This window comes from Gopherus evgoodei, chromosome 1 (assembly GCF_007399415.2).
Source record: "Gopherus evgoodei ecotype Sinaloan lineage chromosome 1, rGopEvg1_v1.p, whole genome shotgun sequence".
In the NCBI taxonomy this organism is placed as follows: domain Eukaryota; kingdom Metazoa; phylum Chordata; order Testudines; family Testudinidae; genus Gopherus; species Gopherus evgoodei.
Window position 1 is genome coordinate 165,650,114 of NC_044322.1, and position 27,435 is coordinate 165,677,548.

The 27,435-nt window shown below is 41.6% G+C and overlaps 1 protein-coding gene across 5 annotated transcripts in view; it reads left to right on the forward strand.

Annotated features, from left to right (window-relative positions):
* The window catches only part of RUNX1 (RUNX family transcription factor 1), a 204,281-nt gene that overhangs the window by 98,898 nt on the left and 77,948 nt on the right, over positions 1-27,435 (forward strand). For 3 of the 5 annotated variants that reach the window (XM_030578296.1, XM_030578270.1, XM_030578286.1), the window contains 2 exons: positions 19,684-19,937; positions 25,408-25,564. In XM_030578296.1, the coding sequence (XP_030434156.1) occupies positions 19,684-19,937; positions 25,408-25,564 (411 nt within the window). Of the gene's footprint in view, positions 1-2,167; positions 2,173-17,214; positions 17,220-19,683; positions 19,938-20,183; positions 20,252-25,407; positions 25,565-27,435 lie in introns of those variants that run through there. The other 2 variants (XM_030578276.1, XM_030578303.1) reach the window with 2 other exon arrangements.

Below are 27,435 nucleotides of genomic sequence, written 5' to 3' on the forward strand. Positions count from 1 at the left end.
AAAATAGCATTCAGCCAAGAAAATGAGACACCATCCCAATGTTTCTTTCAGGGCAGAGTGCAAGTGATAAACTTTCCCTATGCCTCAAGTAGTTTGCAACATATGAAGAATATTTTTTTGCTTTCTAAAGCAGCGGCATGCTGTCCTTCTAGAGAGTGCTTTCTCCAGCACCATGGTCTAAGAAGTGATTTATGACGTGGTGGGAGGGAAGTGATTAGGAGGTAACACCATAAATTGTTGGTGTCCATGCACTATATAACTACTGCATACACATTAAGCTTTAATAAAATGATAAAAGTTGGAAAGATCTGCTGTATTTTAGGTTTAGTTTTCAGGTGATGGGTTTAATTCTTGTTGTCCAGTAGATTGAAAAAACATCCCTTTTGATACACTGTAAATAAATAGGATTCCTAAGTGGACTGCATGAGAAATGCTTTGTTTAGTGCTAAATCACATGAGTAGATAAAGTTGTTTGACACAGTTATGTTTAGGCTCAGTTTAGCAGTGATCATTCTTCCTCTTGGCACTCCCAGGTTTATAATTCCCATTTTAAAACCATGCAAACAAAATACACATTGGCTAAGAAAGGCTTGAAAATTGCCTAACATAGAACAGGGCTAAAGCACTTTTAATGCATAACTTCATAATCCTGCATAAGTACTGAAGGGAAAAACAGATTACAGCGTAGCATTGTGCTCAAAATAAACGTGGCAATTTATAGATAACCCATTGTGTCACTGGTATCATACACCACATCTGCTAATGAAAGGCTGTAAACAGATATGCTCCCCAGCCAAACTTGCTAAGCTATTTGCCGGAGTATATGGTAAATTCCCTTTTAAATAAATGTAGCTTATGGAGTGGCTAATATTAAGATAGTCGGTGTACAATTCACTATGTCTTGCTACCCTATACAGATTTGTTCATGCTTATAAATGTTCCATACTTTTAATAGTTATTTGAGAGTTGATTTGTAACTAATCAATTGAAACTTTGCAGATTTTTTATTTTAACACAACTAAACTCAAATAGCTCAATTTTCCTCTGACTTGCACTGGTGTAAAACAAGATCTCTACTAAATCACGGTGGAGTTCCACTTAGGGTTAATGGATCAGATAATCAGGCTCAGTAAGATTTTATAGTTAAGATTGTTTAAAATATTGTACACGAGTTAGGAAACCTAAACTGGTCATCCGTGTTGGATTTCTTCATTTTCTATGGCAATTACATGAAAGGATAAGAAGGCAGCATTATGTCAGTCTAACCCACTATATTCTCACATCATGTGTCTCAGAATCCCGCTTCCTCAAATAACGGGGGATAATTTTCACATCTCTCTCACTGAGGAGTATACCTCATCTTTCTCTCATGTACAGATCTTATCATGGACAGATGAGGGTGGGAGACTTGAGAGGAAGAGTCCAGTGTTGTCTATTATGATTGGCTGTGACCTCCACAGGAGATCTATTGTAGATTGAAGCTGTTATAGCAACCTAACTAGATAAAGAAAAAACGTGTTTTAAAAAACAAGCTTCCTGAAGAAATATTGATGGTTTCCAATCAAAACAAAGTAATCCTTTTTTGTCATTATTTGTTTTTAAAGCTACGATTTTTGCATGGAAATTTTTAGTAAATTTCACAGAAGGGGTGCAGGAAAAAAAACAAAAAGTCACAGAAAGGTCACCAAATAATATAGGTTTTGGTACAGTAGCATACACAGGAGTATAGTGGGGGTGCTGAAAAATAAGGGCAGGGCAGGGAGGAGGGATGCTGGAAAGCAAGTCCACCCTGCAGTGATGGCTCCTATCTCATGGGGCTGAGGCTGGCTCCCAACTCCGGATGTTGTAATCTAGCACACAGGGTCTTAGTGCAACTCAGGTTTGGCTAGTCCTCCCCTCCGTATCCATCTATGCATATGGCCCAACCTGAGTGGCACTGCAACCCTGTGCACCAAGTCACAATACCGCTCAACCTGGGGGCCTAAGCAGCTGTGATTTCACAGCCATTTCCAAGATTTCACTGATTTTATTCAAAGTTGCTGTTTCTGTGACCTCTGTGCCAAAATTGTATCCTTATTTATGCATATTTGAAATCAATTTAGTATTTTGAGGTGCCTGATTGACAGTCTAGGAGGATACAATCCTGTATTTATTAGAATAGACAGCAACAATGTAAGTTCTTGCCCTACCAGTATGCCTCAACCCCGCCTTGGAAGGTCAAAAAGCAGTTCAGTCTATGACTGTTCTGCTACGGCTACCTACTGGAATGACTATTTTGGGGCTATCTTGTCCAGTGGAAAATGAACTGATACCATCATCTGTTTCACACAAACTACCAAATAGCTGTTCTCTATTGACCTGGGCTTGAACCATGAATCTCACAACTTCTCTCTTATCCCATTAACATTTTACTGAGCCAGACAGTGTACCATTATTTTAAAATGTTATCTCTGCTCTCTTTGTGCTCTTATCCAAAATGGCTGGGGGGCCATCTATACCCTACTGAATGTGTCTTCAGAAGGTCAGATTTTGGCTTCATAAATAGCCAATGTCAGAAATGCAACTCTGGCCCCAATCCTTGGCTGGTGTGAATGGAGCTGTATTGATTTACATCAGTTGAGGATTGGGTCTTTTTTTCTTGCATTGGAGTTGGAGTTGGAAAGGGGGAGAGTGTTCGATCATGGAGAGCTAAAGGGAATTGCCACAACTTGTGCAGCATCTTCTGTCCTGATTCTTAAGGCTCTCTATAGCAATAAAGATAGAAATTTGGGGGGAGAAGGGTTAAATAAAAATTAATCCATCTCCAGAATGAATTACTCATTGGGGTCATGGTTCTGGATATCCAGACCTGTTTAAAATTCCCTTAGCTTTTTTGTGCTGGTGGAGACCAGTATTTCCTATCACTGCTTGATAAAAAAAAGGTCCTAATGTAGCCGCAGCCCACTGACATAGAAAAGTACTGCAGATGCTTGCATGTGTCAGCCCAAAAAATAATTGAATAATAGCTAATGAAGTGTCAAATAAAACTGTTCTAGTGAGTTACACTGTAAGGATACTATTGAGAACTGAGCACCATTTGAAAAAGAGAAGATTATGAGAAATAAAAAATGTAAATAATATGGGGAAAGAATAAGCTTCTATCATTAGACATTTTAACAAACATAAAGATTAGAAAAAGATTTCGTGCCATAAAAAGCATCATGAAAGGCCAGAATTCTGCATTGCCTGGGTACACATTTGATTCAGTGGGAGACTCAGTTGCATGAGGAATGCAGAATCAGGCCCTTAAATGCATCTTTTCTGTTATTATACTTTATTGTTTTGATATGCAGGATATACACTGCTTTGCAAACCTCCCTCTATTCACTCATGCTACTGTGGAGGCAATTGTGTTAGAATTTTTGGTAAAGTACCTTGTATCTTGCAATGCTTGTAATTTCCAAAGGCGAAAAGATCTAATAAAGAGTTATTTTTAAATACAGATTCACAGCTAATGTAAATTGGCATAGCTGCCAATTGATCAACGTTTACATCAATGGAGCAATGCTGAATTATGCCAGCTGATAATCTGGCCCGCTGACTTCAGATTCACTAAAAACAAATAAATGCACAGCTTGCAAATAAATGCAATTATATACAATCACTAGTGAAATATAATTAACAACATGAGCTCTTAAAAGACTAAAAGTATGTTGTATATAAAAGTGTGAGGGTATAGCAGGGTATGGCAGGGCCCTCTTGGCTCCTGCCTCTGTTGGGTTGATAAAGTCACTTGGAGACCCTGTGTTTAGTAACCACTGGTGTACTTTATTCTCAGGCTCGTTCCCACCACCATTTCACCATGTACAAATTACCCTTTACCATCTGCAGGCAGGAGGGAGTGGAGAGCTACCTCCGTGCTTCCATTCCCTGCCTTTTTCCTTTTCTCCTGCTCTCTCCTGGCTTCCTTCCCCTGTGGCTTTTATGCAGCCCCAGGCTAGTTAGGTAGCAGCTGTCTCCGACTCTTCAATTAGGGCCAGGTTACCTCCAGCCTGCTCTAATTTGTTCCCTTAACGAGGAGTGGGCGTGGCAGAGGGCTGAATCTGCAACCCTTTGCCCAGCACCCTGTCACAGTGTGCATACATATATTGTGACAAAGTTCCTCCTCTACCTTGGTGGGTTCTGCACTTATTGGTGGATTTGCTCACCTCACAGATTCACCCTATGTGTCAGGAAACAGCCCAGAGACCTTCCCCTCTGGTAGAAGCCACAGTCCAGGTCAATTCCTCCTATGTTTGATCAGGAGTTGGGAGGTTTGGGGGGAACCTGCGCCCACCCTCTGGTCTGGGTTCCAGCCCAGGGCCCTGTGGACTGCAGCTGTCTAGAATGCCTCCTGGTACAGTTGCGCAACAGTTACAACTCCTTGGGCTACTTCCCCATGGCCTCCTCCCAACACCTTCTGTATCCTCACCACAGGACTTTCCTCCTGATGTCTGATAACGCTTGTACCTCTCAGTCCTCCAGTAGTATGCCTACTCACAGGGGGCGGCTCTAGGTATTTTGCCACCCCAAGCACGACAGGTAGGCTGCCTTCAGCGGCTTGCCTGTGGGAGGTCCCCGGTCCCACAGTCGGCGACCAGAGGACCCTCCGCAGGCATGCCGCCGAAGGCAACCTGTCTGCCGCCCTCGCGGCAACCGGCAGAGCACCCCCTGTGGGTTGCCGCCCCAAGCACGCGCTTGGTGTGCTGGTGCCTGGAGCTGCCCCTGCCTACTCACTCTCAGCTTCTTGCACACCTCTTGCTCCCAGTTCCATGCACGCACTTTCTCTCCCTTGGCTCCCTCTGACCTAACTGGAGTGAGCCCTTTTATAGCATCAGAGGGGCCTTAATTAGAGTCAGTTGCTTAACAGCCTCACCTGACTCTTAGCAGGTTCATTGGAGTCAGGTGTTCTCATTAGCCTGGAGCACCCCTGCTCTGGTCACTCAGGGAACAGAAAACTGCTTATCCAGTGGCCAGTATATCTCCCTTCTACTACTCTGCTGTTCCCAACTGGCCTGGGTCTATCACAATACATATGACAAATCCTGCCTGTAAATCCCTTTTATTGTTGTTAATTGTTTTGTGGCCACACCTAGCAGCCCCAGTCATGAACCAGGACCCCATTGTGCTAGATGCTGTATGAACACAGAGCAGAAGTCCACAGCCATATTTCAAACAACACAAAACAAAAAACAGCTAAACCAGACAAAACACGATAATGTTTTCTTACACTGGCAAGAAGATGGACTAAATGACCTAACAGCTTCATCCCTCTCTACATAACATGTACACACTCATGCCAGCATTGCAAACAATCTTATAAGATGAATTCCAGAGGAAGGTGAAATATTGATATATTAAAATTATGTTCATGTCTTAGATTAAACAAATCAGCATTTAACTGGAATTCATCTTACATATGTATGTAAAATATTCATTATAATCCAAATACTTTCCAATTATTAATAACATTAAAATCTGTATCTTGATTATTTGAAACGACATTTTTCTTCGTCTATTCTTAATCCTGTTGCATATATATTACCATAAACTAAATTATATACTAAAGCTGTTCCATAGTGGGGAAAAAGCTATCATAAGACTGGCGACAATATAGCAGAGTCTAGAGCATCTAAGTGGTACACTGAGCAATCAGTTGCAGGTGGAATGTTAAGTGGAAAAGAAACAATTTATGAGATTAACTTGCGGCTTCGTCTGTGGCTGTGAAAATGCATTAGTGGTGATGATCGTGGTTAATAGGCCTTTGCATTTCAGTTAGGCTTTCTTTCTCCATCTCTGATTCAGGCAAATGATCTTGTGGTAAAAATCCCGAGCATGGTCCCTTAACAGCTCGGAGGCAAAAATGCCTTCTCTGTGGAGAGTCATATTTAGATGTGCACCATGAATGTTAGAAGGAATAAATGTTAGGTTCACCAAGGCAGTGGTATGTGGATGACATGCAACTCAATTGCTGGGTCTGGGATCTTTTTGGCACCTGACTATCTGAGGTCTGGTATGCACTACAGAAGAATGAGAAATGGACGTTCTCAGAACTCCTTCTCAGAAGTTCAGCAAATCTCCTTGCCATGTGTATATTAAAAGTAGGTGTATTGAGTATAGCCTCTGTGAGTAGTGTCCCATATTGTCTGCTTGTGGAGTCAGTGTGACATACTAGAGTACAATCCAGACCAGTGGAGTGTGTGCTGTGTCACCCCTACCCTGTAATCTGGGGTGCCTTGAAATGTCTTGTGTTGTAGCCTCCAATCTGGACTGGTCACAACCAGATACCAGCATGCAGGTCGCTACCAGATGTCTTTAACTGCAGCCTGCCTCGGTTATATGGCAGGGTGACCCCAACACACTCCCAGTCATGGGCTTTATAGAATCATAGGACTGGAAGGGACCTTGAGAGGTCATCTAGTCCAGTCCCCTGCACTCATGGCAGGACTAACTATTATCTAGACCCTTATCTAGACAGGTGTTTGTCTAACCTGCTCTTAAAAACCTCCAGTGATGGAGATTCCACAACCTCCCTGGGCAATTTATTCCAGTGCTTAACTACTCTGACAGTTAGGAAGCTTTTCCCAATGTCCAACCTAAACTTCTCGTGCTGCAATTTAAGCCCATTGCTTCTTGTTCTATCCTCAGAGGTTAAGGAGAATAATTGTTTTCCTTGCTCCTTGTAACAGCCTTTTATATACTTGAAAACTGTTATCATGCCCCTTCTCAGTCTTCTCTTCTCCAAACTAAACAAACCCAATATTTTTTTCAACCTTCCCTGATAGGTCATGTTTTCTAGACCTTTAATCATTTTTGTTGTTCTTTTCTGGACTTTCTCCAATTTGTCCATATCTTTCCTGAAATGAGGCTCCCAGAACTCCACACAATACTCCAGTTGAGGCCTAATCAGCGCGGAGTACATAAGAACATAAGAACGGCCGTACCGAGTCAGACCAAAGGTCCATCTTGCCCAGTATCTGTCTACCGACAGTAACCAATGCCAGGTGCCCCAGAGGAAGTGAACCTAACAGGCAATGATCAAGTGATCTCTCTCCTGCCATCCATCTCCATCCTCTGACGAACAGAGGCTAGGGACACCATTCTTTACCATCCTGGCTAATAGCCATTTATGGACTTAGCCACCATGAATTTATCCAGTTCCCTTTTAAACATTGTTATAGTCCCAGCTTCACAACCTCCTCAGGTAAGGAGTTCCACAAGCTGACTGTGTGCTGCGTGAAGAAGAACTTCCTTTTATTTGTTTTAAACCTGCTGCCTATTAATTTCATTTGGTGACTCCTAGTTCTTGTGTTATGGGAATAAGTAAATAACTTTTCCTTATCCACTTTCTCAACATCACTCATGATTTTATATGCCTCTATCATATCCCCCCTTAGTCTCCTCTTTTCCAAGCTGAACAGTCCTAGCCTCTTTAATCTTTCCTCATATGGGACCCTCTTCAAACTCCTAATCATTTTAGTTGCCCTTTTCTGAACCTTTTCTAGTGCTAGAATATCTTTTTTGAGGTGAGGAGTCCACATCTGTACGCAGTATTCGAGATGTGGGTGTACCATTGATTTATATAAGGGCAATAATATATTCTCAGTCTTATTCTCTATCCCCTTTTTAATGATTCCTAACATCCTGTTTGCTTTTTTGACCACCTCTGCACACTACATGGACATCTTTTCAGAGAACTATCCACGAAGACTCCAAGATCTTTCTCCTGACTCGTTGTAGCTAAATTTGCCCCCATCATATTGTATGTATAGTTGGAGTTATTTTTTCCAATGTGCATTACTTTACATTTATCCACATTAAATTTCATTTGCCATTTTGTTGCCCAGTCACTTAGTCTTGTGAGATCTTTTTGAAATTCTTCACAATCTGCTTTGGTCTTAACTATCTTGAGTAGTTTAGTATCATCTGCAAACTTTGCCACCTCACTGTTTACCCCTTTCTCCGGATCATTTATGAATAAATTGAAAAGGATTGGTCCTAGGACTGGCCCTTGGGGAACACCACTAGTTACCCCTCTCCATTCTGAGAATTTACCATTAATTCCTACCCTTTGTTTCCTGTCTTTTAACAAGTTCTCAGTCCATGAAAGGACCTTCCCTTTTATCCCATGACAGCTTAATTTACGTAGAAGCCTTTGGTGAGGGACCTTGTCAAAGGCTTTCTGGAAATCTAAGTACACTATGTCCACTGGATCCCCCTTGTCCACATGTTTATTGACCCCTTCAAAGAACTCTAATAGATTAGTAAGACACGATTTCCCTTTACAGAAACCATGTTGACTATTGCTCAACAGTTTATGTTTTTCTATGTGTCTGACAATTTTATTTTTAACTATTGTTTCGATGAATTTGCCCAGTACCGACGTTAGACTTACCAGTCTGTAATTGCTGGGATCACCTCTAGAGCACTTTTTAAATATTGGCGTTACATTAGCTAACTTCCAGTCGTTGGGTCAATTTAAAGGACAGGTTACAAATCTTAGTTAATAGTTCTGCAACTTCACATCTGAGTTCTTTCAGAACTCTTGGGTGAATGCTATCTGGTCCCAATGACTTGTTAATGTTGAGGCATAAAAGTCAGAAACTGATACAAGAAAAATAAAGATAAATAGCTTACTAGTGCCTAACTTAACAAACTATATTAGATTCAAGCCAAATTTCTCACCACATGCTTCCAGCAAAATTACTGATCATACTCTTCAGTCAGAACCTCCCTCTCCCCAGAGTCCAACAGCTGTTTCCTATTGTCTTCTCAGGTACAGAAAATGCAGCGGGCAGGGACAGAGGGAGCGGGATCTTATAACTTCACATTCAATGTTACTACACGTATTTTATCAGGACAATGCTGACCATCAAATTATGAGTTTCAAATGATATCTCACAAGGCATACTTTGTACAAAAAGTATTCCAGTAGTGGGTAGCGTTTGAATACAGGGGTGTATTCCATCACACTAAAGGTAATAGTCAGTGTGAATAAAGGTGGCAGAATCTGTCCTGTGATACATACTCATTTTTGTGAGAAATGTAACTGGAGTTAAGACTTTTATGTTGTGTGCATACCTCACTCTGCAGATCCTGGGTGTTGCTGAGATGTCAGAGGGGTACATAACTACTACATTAAGTCTTCTATTGTAATTGAAATAGCAAAGTGGGTTAGAGACAGAATGGCAGCCTTATATCTCAGTCAATAAAACTAAAGCTGAGGCTCATGATGCAATCACTTGTCATTGTGTGTCTTATCCACACTCTCCTTGAGCTCCAGGAAGATCACAAAGCACAATCAATTTCCATGATGCTCACTTGTGAAACCGTATTGAAAATGCTAAGCAAATTCACTGAGGAGCGTTTTCTACTATGGGCAGCTAAGTGAAGGAGCTGCCAGTATTCACCTTGTCTCCTCACCCTAGAACCAATGACCCAGGTGTGGAGGGAGAAAGAAAGGGGAGAAAGCAATTCACTCACTCCTTGCAACCACAGTATATGAAACCCCATCAAAAGCCTAAACCTTACAATGAACCCGTGTAGGTTGATATTATGTAAATCTTAGTATAGAAAGGTGCCATTGAAATCACTAGGTGTGAAAGATGTTATCTATGCTAACAGAGACATGTAACTCACAATATAATGGTACGCACTCCTCATTTAAGTCTTCAAAACCAGTTGCTACACATACACAGTAGTAATTATTCAGATCACTCACTTCCATGCTCTCTACACCCCACAATCCTATGTATCTCAAGTAACTGGGCTTCAACTCTCAGATTAGCTACAACATTATAATATTAAAGGGAAATTCTTAATTCAGCCTTTTATTATATTTATTTATTTATTTATTTATGTGCAAAGAAAGAAATCATCAGAAACCAGAGAGTATTTGTATAAGCTCATTTTTAGAGCATCTGTAAATTGGCTTAAAATCATTAGGGATTCCAAGTCATCTTGCATCACTGCATTTTTGGCACCACTAAATTTTGTCTGTAAAGATACTTCTCAGCTATGACTTGAAAAGTTCAAATGATGTTGCAGCATATTCCACTGTCGATTTGATCTTATGATCAGAATTGCCCCTGGTCTTAAACCTGACCTTATTTTCCTTCAGTTTGCATCTGTTATTTCTTGTCTTATCATTTTTAAACTAATGAAAACAGTTCCTCCCCTTCCTTTTTATAGTACCCTTTTATGTACTTGTAAACCTCAGTCACACTGTCCCCTTTGGCTTTCTTTTTTACCTCAAATATATGGAGACATTTTATTCCTTTAATCTTTCCTTATAGGTAGTCCCTTCCAGACCTTTAATCGCTGTAGTTCCCTTCTCTGGAATTTGCCTCATTTACTGATATATAGCCAATAGTATGATGCCTAGAATTAACTGCATTGCTCCTGCTGTGATCTGAGTGCTGAGAAAGGGGGAATTGTTGCCTCCTTGGTGGGATACCTCTATTTATGCATTTCAAAACAGCACTTCTCGGCTTAGTCTACAGCATTGCCTTGAGTAACCAACTTTATTTTTTTAAAGTTGCATCTAACCTGCATTTCAAATTTCTAGCCAACACAATATGGAATGCACAAATTAGAAACTGCAGAAGGATGGCTTTGCAATGGAAACTTTGACCAATCCTTCACTGCAGCATGCCAGTTTATGGATATCAATGTAGTACACAAAGTAAAAATATCCTGTATACAAAAAGTTTATAGTATATGTAGGGCCAGTTTGTGACTTGAGCTACATCCACGTGCAGTTGACTAGAGAGGAGTAAGAATGTCCTATGCCCCTGCCTGAGCTGTGCAGATCTTGGATTGGGGCATGCTGGTGTCCGCATGGACTGGACACTTAGTTATTCTCACACACTCTGAAGCAGGTGAGCAGGTAGTGGCCAGGAATGAGCCGAACCTTGGCTTTGACCCCTAACAAACCTGCCAGAAAAGTTGAGCCACCGTTGGGGAGTGTCCATAATTGACTGCTTGTATAGACCAGCAGCAAATTACTACACCTTTGCCTCCTCCCTGAAGAAAAGAGGAATTGGACACCATGAGCTGTCTCATAAGCTGGGCATCGCGTCAATGTGCTTTTGGCCGCTGCTGGTACTTTTGTTATAAAAAATAGTTGGGGATTCAATAATAATATTCCCTTTGCTGCAAACCTGACCAACAAAAGTTAGGCAGATGTCCAGAGTTCATATCAACTGTGCCATTTCTCTAGCTGGCTCCCCAACATACCTGCACAACCTCAGCCTGCCTGGATTGAATTGCAGCCAAGTTACCTTCTTCCAAGCCAAAGTCCTGGAATAACAATGGATAAGCACCAGCCAGTCCAATTAAATATATAGAGGGAAATGTCTTCCACATATTGGAGACCTCACATCCCATTTTGTCTCAATGGCCTCTCCTACACATTAGCTTACTTTGATTGAATATATATATTTCGATGTATACACAAGGCCTTTGTGGGATATAGTGAGGATTATATGGCTATAACTATAGAATACTACTTTTCTCAATGCTGTATTTAATCATAAAACTCAAAGGCAAGCAGCACAAAAATATTTTAATATGTTAAATAACAGAATAGTTGTTTTTAGCCAATTCAATCAGACTACTTATGATAACAATTGCTATTCCTAGCATTAAGTGTTTCCAGGATCAGTTGTAAAGGCCTGATCCTACAAATCTTTATTCATATGAGCAGTCCTTCAACATATCACATGTAGAAGCAAAGATTTCTCACACAATTAAGAGTTTTTGGCAACAGGGCCTTAACAGACAAGCTAAACAATTCAGACAATAGCTGACCAAGAGAATAGTTCTATTTTAGGCCCCAATCCTTCAAACAATTAAGCATGTGTTTAATTTTATTCATATAAGCAGTCCCATTAATTTCACAGGGACTACTGCCCAGAGTAAAGTTACACAGGTGTGTAAGTGTTTGCAGGATTGGGGACTTGAGCCTTTTTTTTTTGGTAGATTGTACTTTTATTTTATATGGGCCAATTCTGTTAAGGTCTACATCTTTTTTCTTTTCATAATATTTTTTCTTGCTCCTTTTCTTCTGTAAAATATGCTCAAAAACACATGCATTTAAGCAATTCAGAACAAGTATATTTTTCTTCATGTTTGCCCTTAGAGTATTTGCATGCAGTAGCCGTAACTTGCATTGCATTCATGCTCAGTTTTCCCTGAACAATTTATATTGTTTAAAATTCATCCCTAAATCTGCTTTCTCATATTTCCAAAGCTTTTGCTTGACTGCATTAGTTTAGAAAGCTCAGTGCTTTGTGGTCTAGCAATCCTGTATAACAGAAGCAACCCATAGTGGCTAGAGAGTCATATGTGGTTTGTTTACAGCTGTAATAAACTGATATTAAAATACAAATATAAGCAGTGCAATATGCTAACTGTTAATCATTAAAATACAAGTTGTGACTCCTGCTCTGAACTGATTCTTATGCATAACCTTCACAATATCTTATGACAATTCTTAGCCTTTGGAACACTAAGAAAGATTACCTTAGCAAAAAATGTTGCCTAATATATGTATAATTTACATTCATATATAACAACTATCATTTCACTAGTAACTGTCATTTTATTCATTCAGCCTGTTTATTTCATTAACTTCTATTATTTCAGAGTATTTACAGACAATGATTCCATCCAGAGATTTTCACCATATAGTAGATTCAAATTATATTTCTCTGTTCGTCATGCACAGATCAGTAAAATGGAAGATGATAAATTAAATTAACCAAAAGATTAAAATATTCTTACTGCTGCCTTAACCCTGATAGACATATAATATACAACATTCAAGTTCAGCTTTATCACTTGTCTCCATCAGAGTATTTACCACATCGACTTTGGTCTTATATGACACCTTGTTACAGCTTATTTTAATGTAAAGCCTGGCTTCAAACTATTAAAAATGCTTTATTATTACTCTTGGGTTAGTAATACATTTCTTTTCAACGTGGATAATGCCAGCTAAATGGTGCAAGGATAAAAGGATGAAATATTTCCCATGTCTTCTATTAAACATGGAGATTTTGTGTTTCCATTTTCCTTTGTGTTTCAATTTCATTTCCATTTCAACCGACTAATTCAGATTAAGAAAGGATCACTAATTCAGCTCAGTATACTAATGAATTTTAAAACTAAAATGTCTCTCAACCACCTGACTAGAACTGAAGAATCCTACTTGATCCAAAAAAACAATCGAATTCTGTAGGTGTGTATTGTACAAATATGGAGATGTTACATCACTGAAATTATTCTCCTTATCTATTCAGTGTCTATAAAAAGGTTATCCAACACTAATATACCCCATATGTAATAAACATAGTATTTTATAAATCCCCACTTGCCTTTTTAATTGCTCCTGATATTATAACGAAATAGATCAGAAGTAATTTAGACTTGAGATAATTTAGCACAAGTGAAAGTTGAACAGTGAACAGTTCACTGCAATGATTTAATACAAGTGGCAGAATAAAAAAAACACACAAAACCGTGTTCTTGTTAAATGATGAGGTTTTAAATAGCTTTTTGATTAAATCCTCGACCCTGTAATTGCTTAATAAGTATATTTAGTAACTCATGTATCCTTCATTCATTTTGTTATTTAAGGATATATTTTATATTTGCCACTGAAGGTTCTGTGAAGATACTGTGTTGTAAACAAATTTCGAACAACTATCAAGATCCTACCCTGATAGTTCTGGGGGAAATACTAAAATTGCATCGCCTATATATGCTACTAAAAAAAACCTGGAAACTATAGAGCGACGAAAAGCCATTCTAAAATGAAAAAGTTGTTCTCATGTATAGAAAGAACTGCGTCTGTATGATGGATAAGAAACTTTTCGTTAGGGAACGGGAGATACCGCTCAGGACGCGTCGTAAATGTGGTGGTAGTGTGTTTGCAACGCAGGGAGAGTATGCAGCTTCTGCTTTCCAATAACGTTTAGCTCCCAGTAAAGGGGAAATTACAGCTTCTGGGAGACACTGTGCAGTATACAAGAAGCGGGATCATGAAATATGAAATGTGAGAATGTTCCTACGTGCAACAACGGAGCAATTTTAAAACAAATGTCTAGTGAATTTGCAAGATCACAGGCTATGCTCATCTCTGTTGAGTTAAATACCCATCGAAAGCCTTCTGCAGAGGATTATTGACTAACCAAACAGGCTGCATATTAGGAATTAAACCCCCCCATGAACATGCTAATGAAGGACATTAATTTCCCGTCTCTGGGAGAATTACACTGAGAAATAATCCATGTTAGCTTCATTTTGTGTAAACAAGATCGGGTGCAACTTTAGTGCTTTTCCTTTTGCTAAAAAAAAAATTATATTCCTAGCACCAGCCTTGTAAAGCTCCTCGCCCGGGCTCTGGTTGTGTTTGAATGGTAAGTGTTAGCCAAGTTGAACTTTTCCCTCTTCTGTCATGAACAGAAGGGCACTGGAGCCGGACAGCGGCTGGCGATTGAGCCGGCGGGGTGGGGAGTGTGGAATGTGCCCCCTTCTGTAAGTTGGGTGGCACACGCCATCATAACAGCTGCTTTCACGTGGGGGACGGGTGTGTTGCCCTGCACTCTTCGCGCAGCCCAGGCTTGGCTGGCGCAGGGAATGCAGCGCGGAACGAGATCGCCCTGGCGGTGCTGGCCGCAGGGGACACGGCTAATGGGGGGTTGTGAGAGCGGCTAAACACGCCTAACACGGGTGTTCCTCTTCCAGCCACGTCTTCTCGCCCCCAGAGCGGGCGCTGCCAGGGACGCGTCCTGCGAGTTGAACCCCTGAGCTCTTAGTTGTGTGCTCAGGGATCAGTTTTGCGCCGCCACCTGATCCTGTCCCTGGTTCCCGGCTTGTTAGGGCTGGAGGGGGGAACTAGTGAACCCTTCCCAGCAATGGGCCCCACCCTGGCTAGCTGAGAGGCCAGACGAGGATCGCGCTTTACCAGTTACTCGCTCAGCAGTGCCATACTTTGCAGATGTGAACTGGGGAAAGAGGCATTTCGCCCAGAGCCTGGCTCAGCAGAGCTCTAGATACATGGCAGCGTTCATCACCTGGGCTCCTTTATTCTGCCCGGGATCTGCTCTCGGGCAGCCTTTATCTGGGGGGAGGGAGTGCTGTGTATGTCTCGAGCAGCCTTTCTCCGGGTGTGTGGGTGTGTGTAGCCCGTGCGAAGCTGTGCGGAAAGACCGGGCCTAGCTCCGGCGTGTTTTACACCAGAGCGGGCTGAGCTGCTGCGGTTCCCTGCACGTGCGGAGCCAGCTAGTCCCATAGCACAGGGCAAAGGAGAGCCGGGCTCGTTCCCCGCCCGCGTCCTGCGGCTTCGCCCTGCTTTGCAGGAGAGTGCCGAGGAAAAAAGGCTGCTGGCCCCCTCTACTGTCCGCTCCGCATTGCTGCCGGGGGGGAGGTGGTGCAGCGCCACCGCCTTCCTTGGGATTTATTTGCTGTTTGCTTTTGCATTAGGGGGTTGGCTTGGTGGTTCCCCGCTCCCTCCTCCCCTATTGCGCAATAAACCGTAGGCAGCTCAGAGACTCAAGGAACAAGCCTTCAGCTCGCTTCCTCTTTGCTGTTAAAGGCAGGACCTGTCTCTCCCGTTACCACAGTACAGCTTTTAGCAATGGTTTGTATTAACCAACACGCCTGCTCCCCCACTGCCCCTTAGTCATTGGGGGAGCAGCTGTTTTTGCTTGCCCTCATCCCTGTTCTGAACTGCAGTCTCCCCTGCACCACACCCCATATATCCCTGTGTGTGGGAGCAACTGCTGGGCCCTCCCTTGCAGCTGAGGCCAGGCCTGGGGTGGAGGGTAAGGAAATAGCCCTTGATGTGACACAGAGAAAGAAGGGGGCGGGGGAAGGAGCAGCTTCAGGGAGGAAGGAGCGGTCAACTTTGTGGCCTCTAAGGCCCGTGGGGCATCTCCTCGGAAGGATAAGGAGGCAGAGGAAGGGTTGTTATCTCAAAGGAGTGCTGGCTCTGGCATGGCCCAGAGATGTAATTTCATTAAATGATTAGCATAGTTTTAGGTCGCGGCTTGTTTAAATGCTGATGATGGCAAGGAGGGTATGGGCCAAACAGTTTCTGCCAAGTGTTAGCTCATGTTGGCCTTGTCTATACTTGGCATTTTCCCCCACAAAATGTCACAGCTTTGCTACCAATTCAACTCCCCTAGCCCTATCAGCAGGAGGAGCACTAGTGTAGAAAAAGCATCAGCAGAAGCCAGCATTGGTAACCCCTGTTTTATTTAGCTCACAAGGGTGTGAAATTTCAGAGGGGCAAGGCTAGCCAGGACATAATCATGAGGGAGGGCAGCCAGGGCTTTGCAGCACCCTCTGCCACAAGTGATTCGTATTTGGCAAAGGGCAACAGCTTACCAAAAAAAAAAAAAAAAAAAAAAACAGAAGAAAAACCAAACTAAACCCATGCTATCAATGTCCAGAGTGAAATGATACGAACAGAAATCCCACTACTTCCATTTTGACTATGGGCAGTCTAACAGCATTGCTTACCTTCATGTCCTAAAATAAGCAGGACTTGTAAAGGAAAATACCCTGGATGCAGGGTGGCCAATGCTGTGCTCCCTGTTTGAAAATTGGAAAGCTGTGTTTTAGAAGTGACTGGATCACTAACCCCACCATAGTGATGCAGAGGAAACTGTATTTTTTGGCTGGGTCTATGACTTGAGCTGTGACTATGGCACTACCAGAGTGGTCATGCAGGGGCAGATCCTGAGAGGGAGAGGCAGAAGGGGACTATAATAGTAGTTTTGAGAGGGAAGGTAGGGGCCCCTAACTGCTGCTAGACTGGGCTCTCAGGAGTGATAAGAGATCCTAAGCGGGCCAGGTGAAAGGACAGTTGGAACAAACTCTGCTGTGGTTAAACAAAAAAAAAAAAAAGGAAGTGAATGCTTGTGCAAGCTGTAGTTTGCTGGGCCCACAATGTTACTCAAACCTCATTTATCTCTGGGACTGTGTAAGAGCAGGAGGGCATGGTGGGGAACACAGGTAGTGCCATTCACCCCTGAATTGCCATAACCCCTTGCTGGCTGAATATTTTGTGACTGAAATAGCATGATTTATGCCTTTTTAAAACGTGATTTGCAGGCATATCTATAGTGGCCATTTGCCAAAGACTGCAATTGTCCTGGCCTCCCCTGTGAAAGAGATTCTAGAGAGACAAGGTGGGTGAGGTAATCGCTTTTATTGGACCAGCTTCTGTTATGCACATGTTAAAAGCTCAGGAGTATGGAGGACATTGAGATTGTATAAACCTGAAAGGACTGTAGAGGGAGGGAGGAAGAAGTGACAGATTAAAGTGGGGGTAGCAGAAGGCAGGATAGCCTTGCAAAATTGTGTTTGTCCAGACTGTGTATTTCGGGGAGAGTGGGTGCAAATATCATTACACATTTCAATATAATCAGTCATCGTGCTAAAGTTCAGGTGATTATATTTGGTGCCTGCAAGAATAATTTTTCAACGCAAGGCTGATTAGGTACAGTTAACCCTGCCCTAATCGACATCCCAGGAACACACCAATCATCAATTGCCTAGTAGAGGTGGCCTTTTCAGACAAAACTGCAGTGAAACCCTGGGGAGGAGAGGATTCTGAAGGGCTGGCTTAGGCTAGGGGGTTGCTTGTCAGCTACCATTCTTGGTGCTGGTGTCACTTCATATAATATCCTTTAGCATTAGCAAACCACAGTCAGGGAGCTGAGTGCATTGAGCACAGGGCTGCTGCTGCTGCCCCAGCAGCTGGTGTTTGCGGTGGGGGTCTGAGGAGCACCAGCAGCCGCACATGGTCTCTGCCTCTGTGTGTGTGTTGTGGTGGCCGCGGCATCCCATTGACGCTTGAGCACTTTACAGTAGCTCCGGTGGCAGCGCCCGGGCCAATTCCAGGAGCCCCTGGACTGGAGCCGCGCCCTGGCTGATACCGGAAAGGGATCTGATTGGCCGGCGTCCTCCTCATATGCAAAAGAGCTGAGGGAATGACATTCCTCCGCACTCTTACAGTAAAAGCGAATTCATTTCCAGTCAATCTCCATTCATAGAGGCAGAAGGGCGCAAGGAAGGCGGGAGGACCAGGCTTTCCAGATCAGCATGAGCAAACAAACAGCTCCTCACAGAAGGCCATAAAGCTGTGTAGCCTGTGTTCAGTAGGCAGCCATGAAGACGCTTTCCCTTTGATTCCTGTGATCACGTGAAGACTTTCAAGCTCCCTCAGCTTTGGAAATGGGCTTTTTTCAGAGCTATCTCCTGGGCTGGATATTTTAACTTCTACCGCGTCTGTGAACTTTTGTCATTGTTTTCTTTGTGTGTGTGTGTGTGTGCTCCTCTTTCTTTTCGGAAGGGACGCTCGCAGTCCTTCGCAAGCAGGCATTAGTTTTTGGTTGCCAGTTTTCAGTATCGATCTCGTTGAGGCGAAAAGAGAAAAAAGCGTGTCTCCGAAAGCCGAGTTCCACCTGCTGTGGTTAAAATATTGTCAAGCAGCTGGCTGCTGTGGCCGAATTAGAGGAAGATTGTCTCAGAGATTGCAAAAAAAAAAAAAAAAAAAAGTTGGCAGTGACTCACCAAACTGCTGCAGACTGTTAGTTGACTTCTGAAGAGTGTGTGTGTGAGAGAGAGAGAGAACGCGAGAGAGCTGTTGCACACACCAAACCACAGAGAGAACCCACAATTTAACCAACATCCCCAAACCCACTTTTTCATGTGTGGAATTTTTAGCCTCAGAGCTTGAGATCGGCTGCGACCTTTCTAAGACTTAGGAGAGAATTTGTACCAAAGGCATTTATATCTATATTGATTGAATTCCATGCACTGAACATTTTTTCAAAATTACTGACAGATCATGACACGAGTACTTCTAGAGCAACGCAAGTCGAACTACTGGAGCTGATTTTCAAGGCTACTTAAAAAACAAACAAACCCTGCAGAGACCATTAATGGATTTCTATTGTGTTTAAATTCTCTACAGATTATACTGTAAATATTTGATGAAGTACAGTATATGTGTGTGTCTGTGTATATATACATTGCTATAGTCAGCTGACCTTTGAAAATCGTAGCTCGCGCATTATACTCTTTGAAGACTGAAGCCGATTTTCGCCATTTTAGAGAGCGGCTGTTGTCTATGGAAGACACTGATGTATTTTGTATTCTATTGGGACTTTAGAAAAATCACCTGGAAGAAACTGATAGGGAATTAACTCCTGGGAAGCCCCAAGTTTTGCTTGAGTGTCTGAACGTGTGTCTTAGCTTTCCCCTGCCTAAACATTTCCCCGGTGTGAGGGATTTTTGGAGGGAGCTTTGCCTCTAATAACTCTTGTACCAGCCAAAGACTAAATGTGCAGCCTTCATAGTACACCCCCGTGCGGAAGATTGTTTCGATTATTGGATTAACTCTTCTGTTTCGCAGGCCGAGGAAGCCAAAGAGTTAAAGCTCAGTTTATTCGCTGCCTCAAACTGTTTTAGAAAAATTAACTTTGGAGCCAGGCATAGAAACGATCCTCCCCCCGTGCTAAGCCTGTATCCGTTTATGTTGGTCTCCAGAGGGCTGATCGCTGAAGAGTTACACTCGTGTCGCTGCTTTGTAAGAACTCTTGGGAGATTTTTCACTCAACAGGCTTGTTGTGATGCGTATCCCCGTAGATACCAGCACCAGCCGCCGCTTCACGCCGCCCTCCACCACTCTGAGCCCGGGGAAGATGAGCGAGGCGCTCCCGCTGGCCGGCCAGGAGAACAGCGGCGCCCTGGTGGGGAAGCTGAGAACTGCAGATCGCAGCATGGTGGAGGTGCTAGCGGATCACCCCGGGGAGCTGGTCCGCACCGACAGCCCCAACTTCCTCTGCTCCGTGCTTCCAACGCACTGGAGGTGCAACAAGACTCTGCCGATTGCTTTCAAGGTATTTGGCCTTTCAACACTTCTCTGAGGGAGGCATTAAACTAGGGTGGGGGGGAATCAGTGGGAGCCGGGGGGAAATCGGGACAATGTACAAACTCCTCTGGTGTGCACACGGTCAGACTAGAAACGCAGCGTGCATCTCATGTAACTCCTTCCCGGAGCTGGGCTGTTAATCTGGCCCCCTTTGAGCGGGGCTCGTGGAGTTTGGAGAAGTGTTTTAGGCGTAGTCCCACATAAGGAGGCCGGAGTTGCTGTAAGGACCAACTTTGTGTATCCGGATTCACTGTGTTGTCCTTTATGCAATGTGGTGCACCGGTGAGTATAGCGGGCCCGCCTATTTTAACAGTATTAGTTTATTGATTTGCTAACATGAGTTACTCTGTAGAGCTGGGAGAAGGGAAGCGTGGGGGGGGGGGCACTAGCTTTGGAGACTCTCTCTCCAGCCGGTCTGTCTCTTCATCTCATTCATAAACATACCATTAAGGAGTGGCTCTATAAACAGCAAAGAACAAGGAGCTGAGTGTGTCTCCCTACCTTGTGTAACAGGATGCAACACAATCAATCACAGGGTGGATAGAAGTATCAATAGCCTAAAATGACCCTTTCTGGACGGTAGTGTGTTTTGTACATAGAAATAACCCACGACAATGCGAACAGGGCATTTTAAAACATCGCAGTTTGGGGTACTTCTGGATTAATAAGTCTTTAAAACCATGAAGTATTACAGGCCACAATGTTCAAAGTTCTGTGTAAAGTTTCGCATTTACACTGTGTTGAAGGCGCCTAAACAATGGAAACTAAGAGGTGCTAAGCCCCCCGTTTGTGTAGATTGGCAGGTGCTCACCCCTTTTAAAAGTCAGCTCTTTTTTATTTTGGTACCTTGCTTAGGCAGCGGTTTATTCTGAGCAAATAGCGAGTTAGAAAATAATTCGTTTGTTGTTAAATATATCAGTGTTTTTCCAGATTATTTTTTAACTCGAGCCACCTTTGGCAGCCCCATCTATGAAAGGTGCTGGTTTTTCTTCTGATGGAAGTCACTAAAACTTCTGATGGAAGTTCGAAACACTCGTGTAAGGCCACTTATTTATGAATGCTGCAGTTCTTGCACAAAAAGGATGCATGATCTCGCGGTTTCATAGACCATCAACTTTCCATCGAGGGTGGTGGTTTAAAATTAACCGAGAGGAGAGAGAAGTTTAGAAGCTCTTTTTCTCTTTTGATTTTATTCGTACTTGGAGTTACTGTAGTGCACTTACCAGCCTGTCTGAAAACGTATGACCTTTTTCTTAAAACAAAAACAAAGAAACAAAAACCCATACATGTAAAACTTTAGCAGGACCACCTCTAAGAAATATGCTTGTTCTATATGCTGAAATCGACCCCACTAAAGTTTTGTGTCTGCCTCCCTGGATAATCAGTACAGTCTGTCTTTTACAATCAAGAAGAGTAAATAATGTAGATTACATTTAGAATATAATTGCTACAGCTTTTCTTGTCTACATGGTCCGAGTGCCTCTTATTTGGATTCAAGTACTCAGTCCCCCTTGCCCGTTTGTTTTTTTTAAAGACTTTGGCCTATAAATAATTTGTTTATAATGCTGAACTCCCTCCCGTTGATGTATATGTCTCCAACCATGAAAAAAAACAACCAAACGTTTTTAATTGTCCCCAAGGACTAGTCCCTGTTACTCCCTAAAGCCTTTAATGGTTACATTTAAGATCGGGAGTAGGACAGTTTGAATCAGCCTGTTCCTTTCACACGGTACAGGTTTCTTTCCACCAAGTTCACCGCTGCCAAACCAGATCAGAGCAGTGTCCATTGATCATGTGGGGTAATCAGTTGAGCTCTTAAAGCTTTAATACGTATCAGAACAGGGCTTTTAGGATAAGCACAAGTGTTTATTTTGCTTCCCGAGGGTTTTGTTTAGGAAGAGAGGGGAGAGGTGGGAGAAAGGAAGGTCAAGTCGGAATGATCAATTCCGAAAACGAAATTCCCCCTTCACACACTTGGATGAATTTTTATACCATTAACCATACTAACCTGTACACAACTGCAGTTAAGTAGCTGGGACGCTATAACACTACAAGGCAAAGTTATTGCTTTAAAATAGACTGAAAAAAAACCCTCTGGGTCCCTAAGGGAGCTAGAGAAGCGAAGTCTCGAAATCTGGCTGATACTTTTGAATTCACTTCTATTTCAATGCGCTCTTCGGCGCAGGCTGCAGAGCAGCTGGGGGCTGCCCAACGTGGCGTGTTTGAAACCTTTTCCTCTTACTCTGTATTGGAAGGTGAATGAAGCAATAATGTGATTCGTACCCAACGCCTGCCCCGCTCCTTCTAAACGTAGACGGAGCGCACAAGTGTTTCCACCCAGCCACCTTTTCTCCCCTAGCGCCTCCGAAATTTTGCTGTCTGGTCCTTACTAGAGCCGAGAGCTCAGCAGCTAAGAGGGCTCAGTTCTGCGCTCCTGTTTCTGAGCGGATCGTTTGTAATGAGATGTTTGAATGGAGAGAGAGCTCAGCCAGGTGAATGGCCAGGCTTGGAGGAGGGGAAGGGAGGCTAGATTGATGGGATAACCTACCCTCAGCTTCTTTTCTGTTAGGAACTCGCGCGTTATGTTTTAAATAACTACCACCCTGCTACTTTTGTAAGCAAAGTAGGAGAGTCAAACGCTCTGACCTGACAAAATTATTCATTTCTAGCATTAAACCACACACACGTACAAGCAAAGATACAGCGTTTCCTGGTGAACCTCTGAAATCCTATGGTATGTGTCCACCTGCTTTCTGACTCCGCTCCCTGCTCACCGTCGCTAAAACTCTCCGGCTAGTGGGAACTGCAGGGGAATGAAATGAGACCTATTTGACTGATTTAAAAAACAAACGCAATCTGATTGTAAAGATTACTGTGTGTTTTCCAAATCGTCCGTTTTGAAAGTGTTCTGATCCACTTGAAAATAATCTATATCCTGCGAAAACTGAGTAACACATAATACCTAGTTGCACAGAGTTCGGTTCAAATCATCAAGACCCTGTGCTCAAATATAGGAGTGGGATTTTTAGGGTACTTGGTAATATTCATTGTAACAATACAAATCAAGAGATTTCTACAGATTGATACACTGTTCTTACACTCCACACAATAAAATAAAATAGATTTTTTTTAAAATAACATTGCATATAGTCTTTAGAATCAGAATTCCATTTTAAACCAAAAACATCCAGGATTTTCTTTCAGAATAAAGGAAAGTTATAAGGAATTTAAATATTGTAAATTGCAATGATTGATGAAGTTTAATAACAAATTGTAATATAGGTTAATTATTCAACATACTAGGAAATCATCTGAATCCTAATTTAAAAAAACAATTTTGTTTGGTTGATGGACCCAGATTGGGAGGTTTAGGTGTGCTGTGGCATGGGTTTGCTGATATTCTGCCCAGCTCTGAAGTTATATTTTTAAAAGCTGAACAGTAAAACAAATACTAGATATCTCCAGTCAGCAAGTTCCTACTTATCTGTTTAGTCTCTTTTATAATGTAAATGTTTGTATTTCATCAGTGCCTATCGTTTATGACTTTTCATTCCAGTTTTTCATTTTTCTTGTGTGTATGCACACGTTTTTATATTATTTTTATAGTAGTTTCTTCAAATAGCTTATCATAGAAGTTGTCTTTGGTGAATTGTAAATATGGTGAATTTTAAACATATTCTTTTTCAATTTAAGGGCATTATCTCAGTAATTCATGAAGGTTTGTTCTCCACTTAATATACACATTCAAAATTCCTTAAATCATCACACAAATACTCATGTAAAACAGGGTTTTCCTAGATGATCTTCCTTATACCTGAAGTCTTTAATACATGTAGAATAATTATTTTATGACAGGCTTTAAATAAAAAAAAACTTGGTAAGCACATCATGATTGTGGTTCATGATTATGGATTTTGCGAGCCAAATTGCCACATCACGCAACAGTCTGGAGAGAGAAAACATTGCATGCCAAGAACAGGAGGATTTGAAATACATAGTGCTGATAATACAGCATTTACGTACAGATGAGAACAAAAAACTAAAGCATGGGCTGCTGAAGAGGGCTGGGGAAGAGGAAGTAGAAATATATGCACAAAGAAGGAATTTCGACACAATGAGCACAACTCCATATGTGGAATCAAGAATAAGGGTTATAGTCTGTTTAGAACACATTGGAGAACATTAAGGCGCAGAGTGTAGCCTATGTAAGGGAAGGGGAGATCAGAAACTTTTGAAATGGTATGGGAATTATGATGAGTAAGAAATAAGTATAATAAAGGGAATAGGTATAGGACCTGTGGACCTGTTTAGAAATATCAGTGTGATGTGAGAGAAACACATAAAACGGGTTGTGAAAATTAAGGAGACATTTTAACTACATGAACATGAACTAGAAAATGCTAAGAGGAAGGGAAAAAATCAAGCAGTACCTCTGAGGACAGAAAGCAAGACTACTTACTTCCTCTTAAAATCTATAAAAGAGGAAACTAAAAAGGGCTAGATTTTATTATTATCATTTTATTTTATTTTATTATTTCACTGGTGTACAACTGGTCTAAGCGCGGTCAGAACTGGGTCTTGCACAAGAGTTTAAGATGAAATTAAATACTAAAATGGTTAATGAACATGAGCACTGTGACACAGCTGAGAGAAATCAGAAAAGTTGAAGCTAGAAATCTAAATGTCATGTAGCATATTGTGTCAGAAATGTAGCATCATGTATGTTCTTAAATATTATGTGATATTTTGTAGATATTGGCACTGCTGAAACACAATGGAAACATTAGTGACAGAGCTTAAGCCTTTGATTTAAATGTTTTGGGTTTTATCAGTTCACATTACAATTTTAACAATGGTTTGGGACGGTTCTAATTTCATTAACTTGCTTTCTTGTTTCTAAAAGGAAAAAAGAAATGGTTTTGTGAACAGTGATCAAATGTATGTTTTGGGTCTGATTTCCCACAGTTTTGCACTGGTGTATCAGCATTGAAATCAATGAAATTACATGGCACAAAAATGGATTGACATTGTGTGGAATCAATTCTGTTATGTCCAAGAGACAATAGGCCTGGTTTTGCTCTTGCACTAATTTTATACCAGTGTAATTGACTTTGCTGGAGTTATTCCCGACCTACTCTGATGTAATTGAGGTCAGAATCAGGTCCTGTTGTTTTGAGTTTTGATTTATTTATGTATTAGTAAATATAAATGTATGCATGTTATGTGTATTGTACATATTTATGTGCATTTAGGTGGTTTAGACATATATAGATATACATATTTGTATCTGGCTCTGTAAGCTACATTTGGAAATATATCTTATTTACTCCAAGTAGCTTTTTAATTTATATAAATTGTTGCTTTTCCCCTTTTCATCAGGTTATTTACTGATACATTTAACTTACGATGACTGAGGATTCTTCTATTTAATCTTTCAGGTGGTGGCCTTAGGTGATGTCCCTGATGGGACACTGGTCACAGTAATGGCTGGAAATGATGAAAACTACTCTGCAGAGCTCAGAAATGCCACAGCTGCCATGAAAAACCAAGCAGCAAGGTTCAATGACCTCAGATTTGTGGGTAGAAGTGGAAGAGGTACGTATTTGCTCACAGCTATATTTTGACTATGTTTACTACTTGAGTCAAGTTTCAATTACTTAGGGACAATTTGAACACAAAATATGTCCAGCTTCGGCACTGGAAAATCCTGCAAGATCTGGCTTGTGCAGACTCTCACAGTACAGAAACTGAGCACACATTTTTATTGTTTTACATAAGGCAATCCTCATTATGCTTTACACTTCCTAACAGTGTTCTTGTTTAAAAGCATATCCAAAAGACAATCCTGATTGTGCCCTTAGTTACATGGTGCAAACTCATTAGCTTCACTGAAATCAAGGTGATTTCATTGGTGTAACTAAGGGCTGAACATAGCCCTTACTTCAGATTATATTAATTTGTGAAAAGGGCCACACCATCAACTGATGTAAATCAACATGACTCTGTTGTCCAAAACAGTGGTTGATAACTCCACTCCTAAGGGACAATGAAACTTTCTATGGTAAGGATAAAGCTTGTCTGTGCAGGAGTCAATGTTCTGGGTGTGTGGGGGTGTGTGTGTGTGCAGGGTCCTTCCACCCAGGCTGTGGAATGAGCTCGCTCAAAACCATTCCAGACCTCCCCTATCTTCTGCTCCAAGTGCAACATGTGCATCCTTGACCTTGCTCTCTCTGACTTTAACCATATAGCAACATGTGTGTATATGTATGTGGGGGGAAGGGGTATCCATACAGGTTTTTTACATATATATTTTACATATAAATTCCACCACAAAACACTTCACTGCACACACTTCTCCCCCTGGGGAGAGGAGGAGAGAACAAAGACATAGCAGATGTTCGTCACATTGATTAATGTAGGGCACTGAGATACTACAATGATGAGCATGGTATAAGAACCTGAATAAACTAGAATGGAAGACTTCACTGGCTGAGGATCTGGTCCTCTGTATCTCTTTGGTAACTTTTAGTTCCAAGTAAGAATAATAAGGTGTCATTGCTATATGTAACAACTGAGATTTGAAATTGATATGGAACATAATTCCACCCCCAAAAGATGCTAAAATCCATAAATTATAGTATTAGCACACACACAGTTCATTCATTAATACATGAACAGATGATACAGGGCCTGCTTCAATGGGAAAAACTCCCAATTGACTTCAGTGGGCTTTAGTTCAAGCCCATAATCATAGAAAACCCAAATGGTAAACAGCCATGTTTATATAACAAGATAATTTTATGAACTCATCTTACACTGTTCTCCTAACTCGTGTAATTAGTCCCATGAACTGTTCATGTGAATAGGGTCTGTTTGCCTGAGTAAGGATGGCTGGATCAGGCCCATAAGAGAAAAGCTGATGAAAATTTGAAAATACACCCTTCCAGTTTTAGGGTAAGGCACTAAAAAGTACTTCATATTCAGTATGCTTTCATAAAGTGCTTACAAATATATTGTTCTTCTGTTAAATTCTTATCCTAAAGTGAAGTCAAAACATAAGATTTGGCTGACTAAATACAATATCGTCAGTTAAGGATAGTTCAGTGTTGTAAAATTTATAAACGAAAACTGACATTATCTGGTGCAGTCAAGTAGGTTAATTTTACCAGTTGTTTTGAGATCTGTTGTTCCTTTGGAACCAGACAGAGCCCTTTATGGCTTATTGTTCTTCCTCACCTCCATTTTTATTCATCTGTGTACTCTCTGAGTGACCTAGTCTCCTCTTGATGTGTGTGCATAACTCCTATAAACATGAATGGTGTTATAAGCATACTTCAGGAGGATTGCATAGCTGGCCCATTCCTGTTCCTTGCAAAGCTTCATAATTACAATGGGAGTGAGATCAGTCTTTTGATGAGGAAGTTATGCTAATTATAGACAGCAGAATTTATTTGCTTTTGAAATGA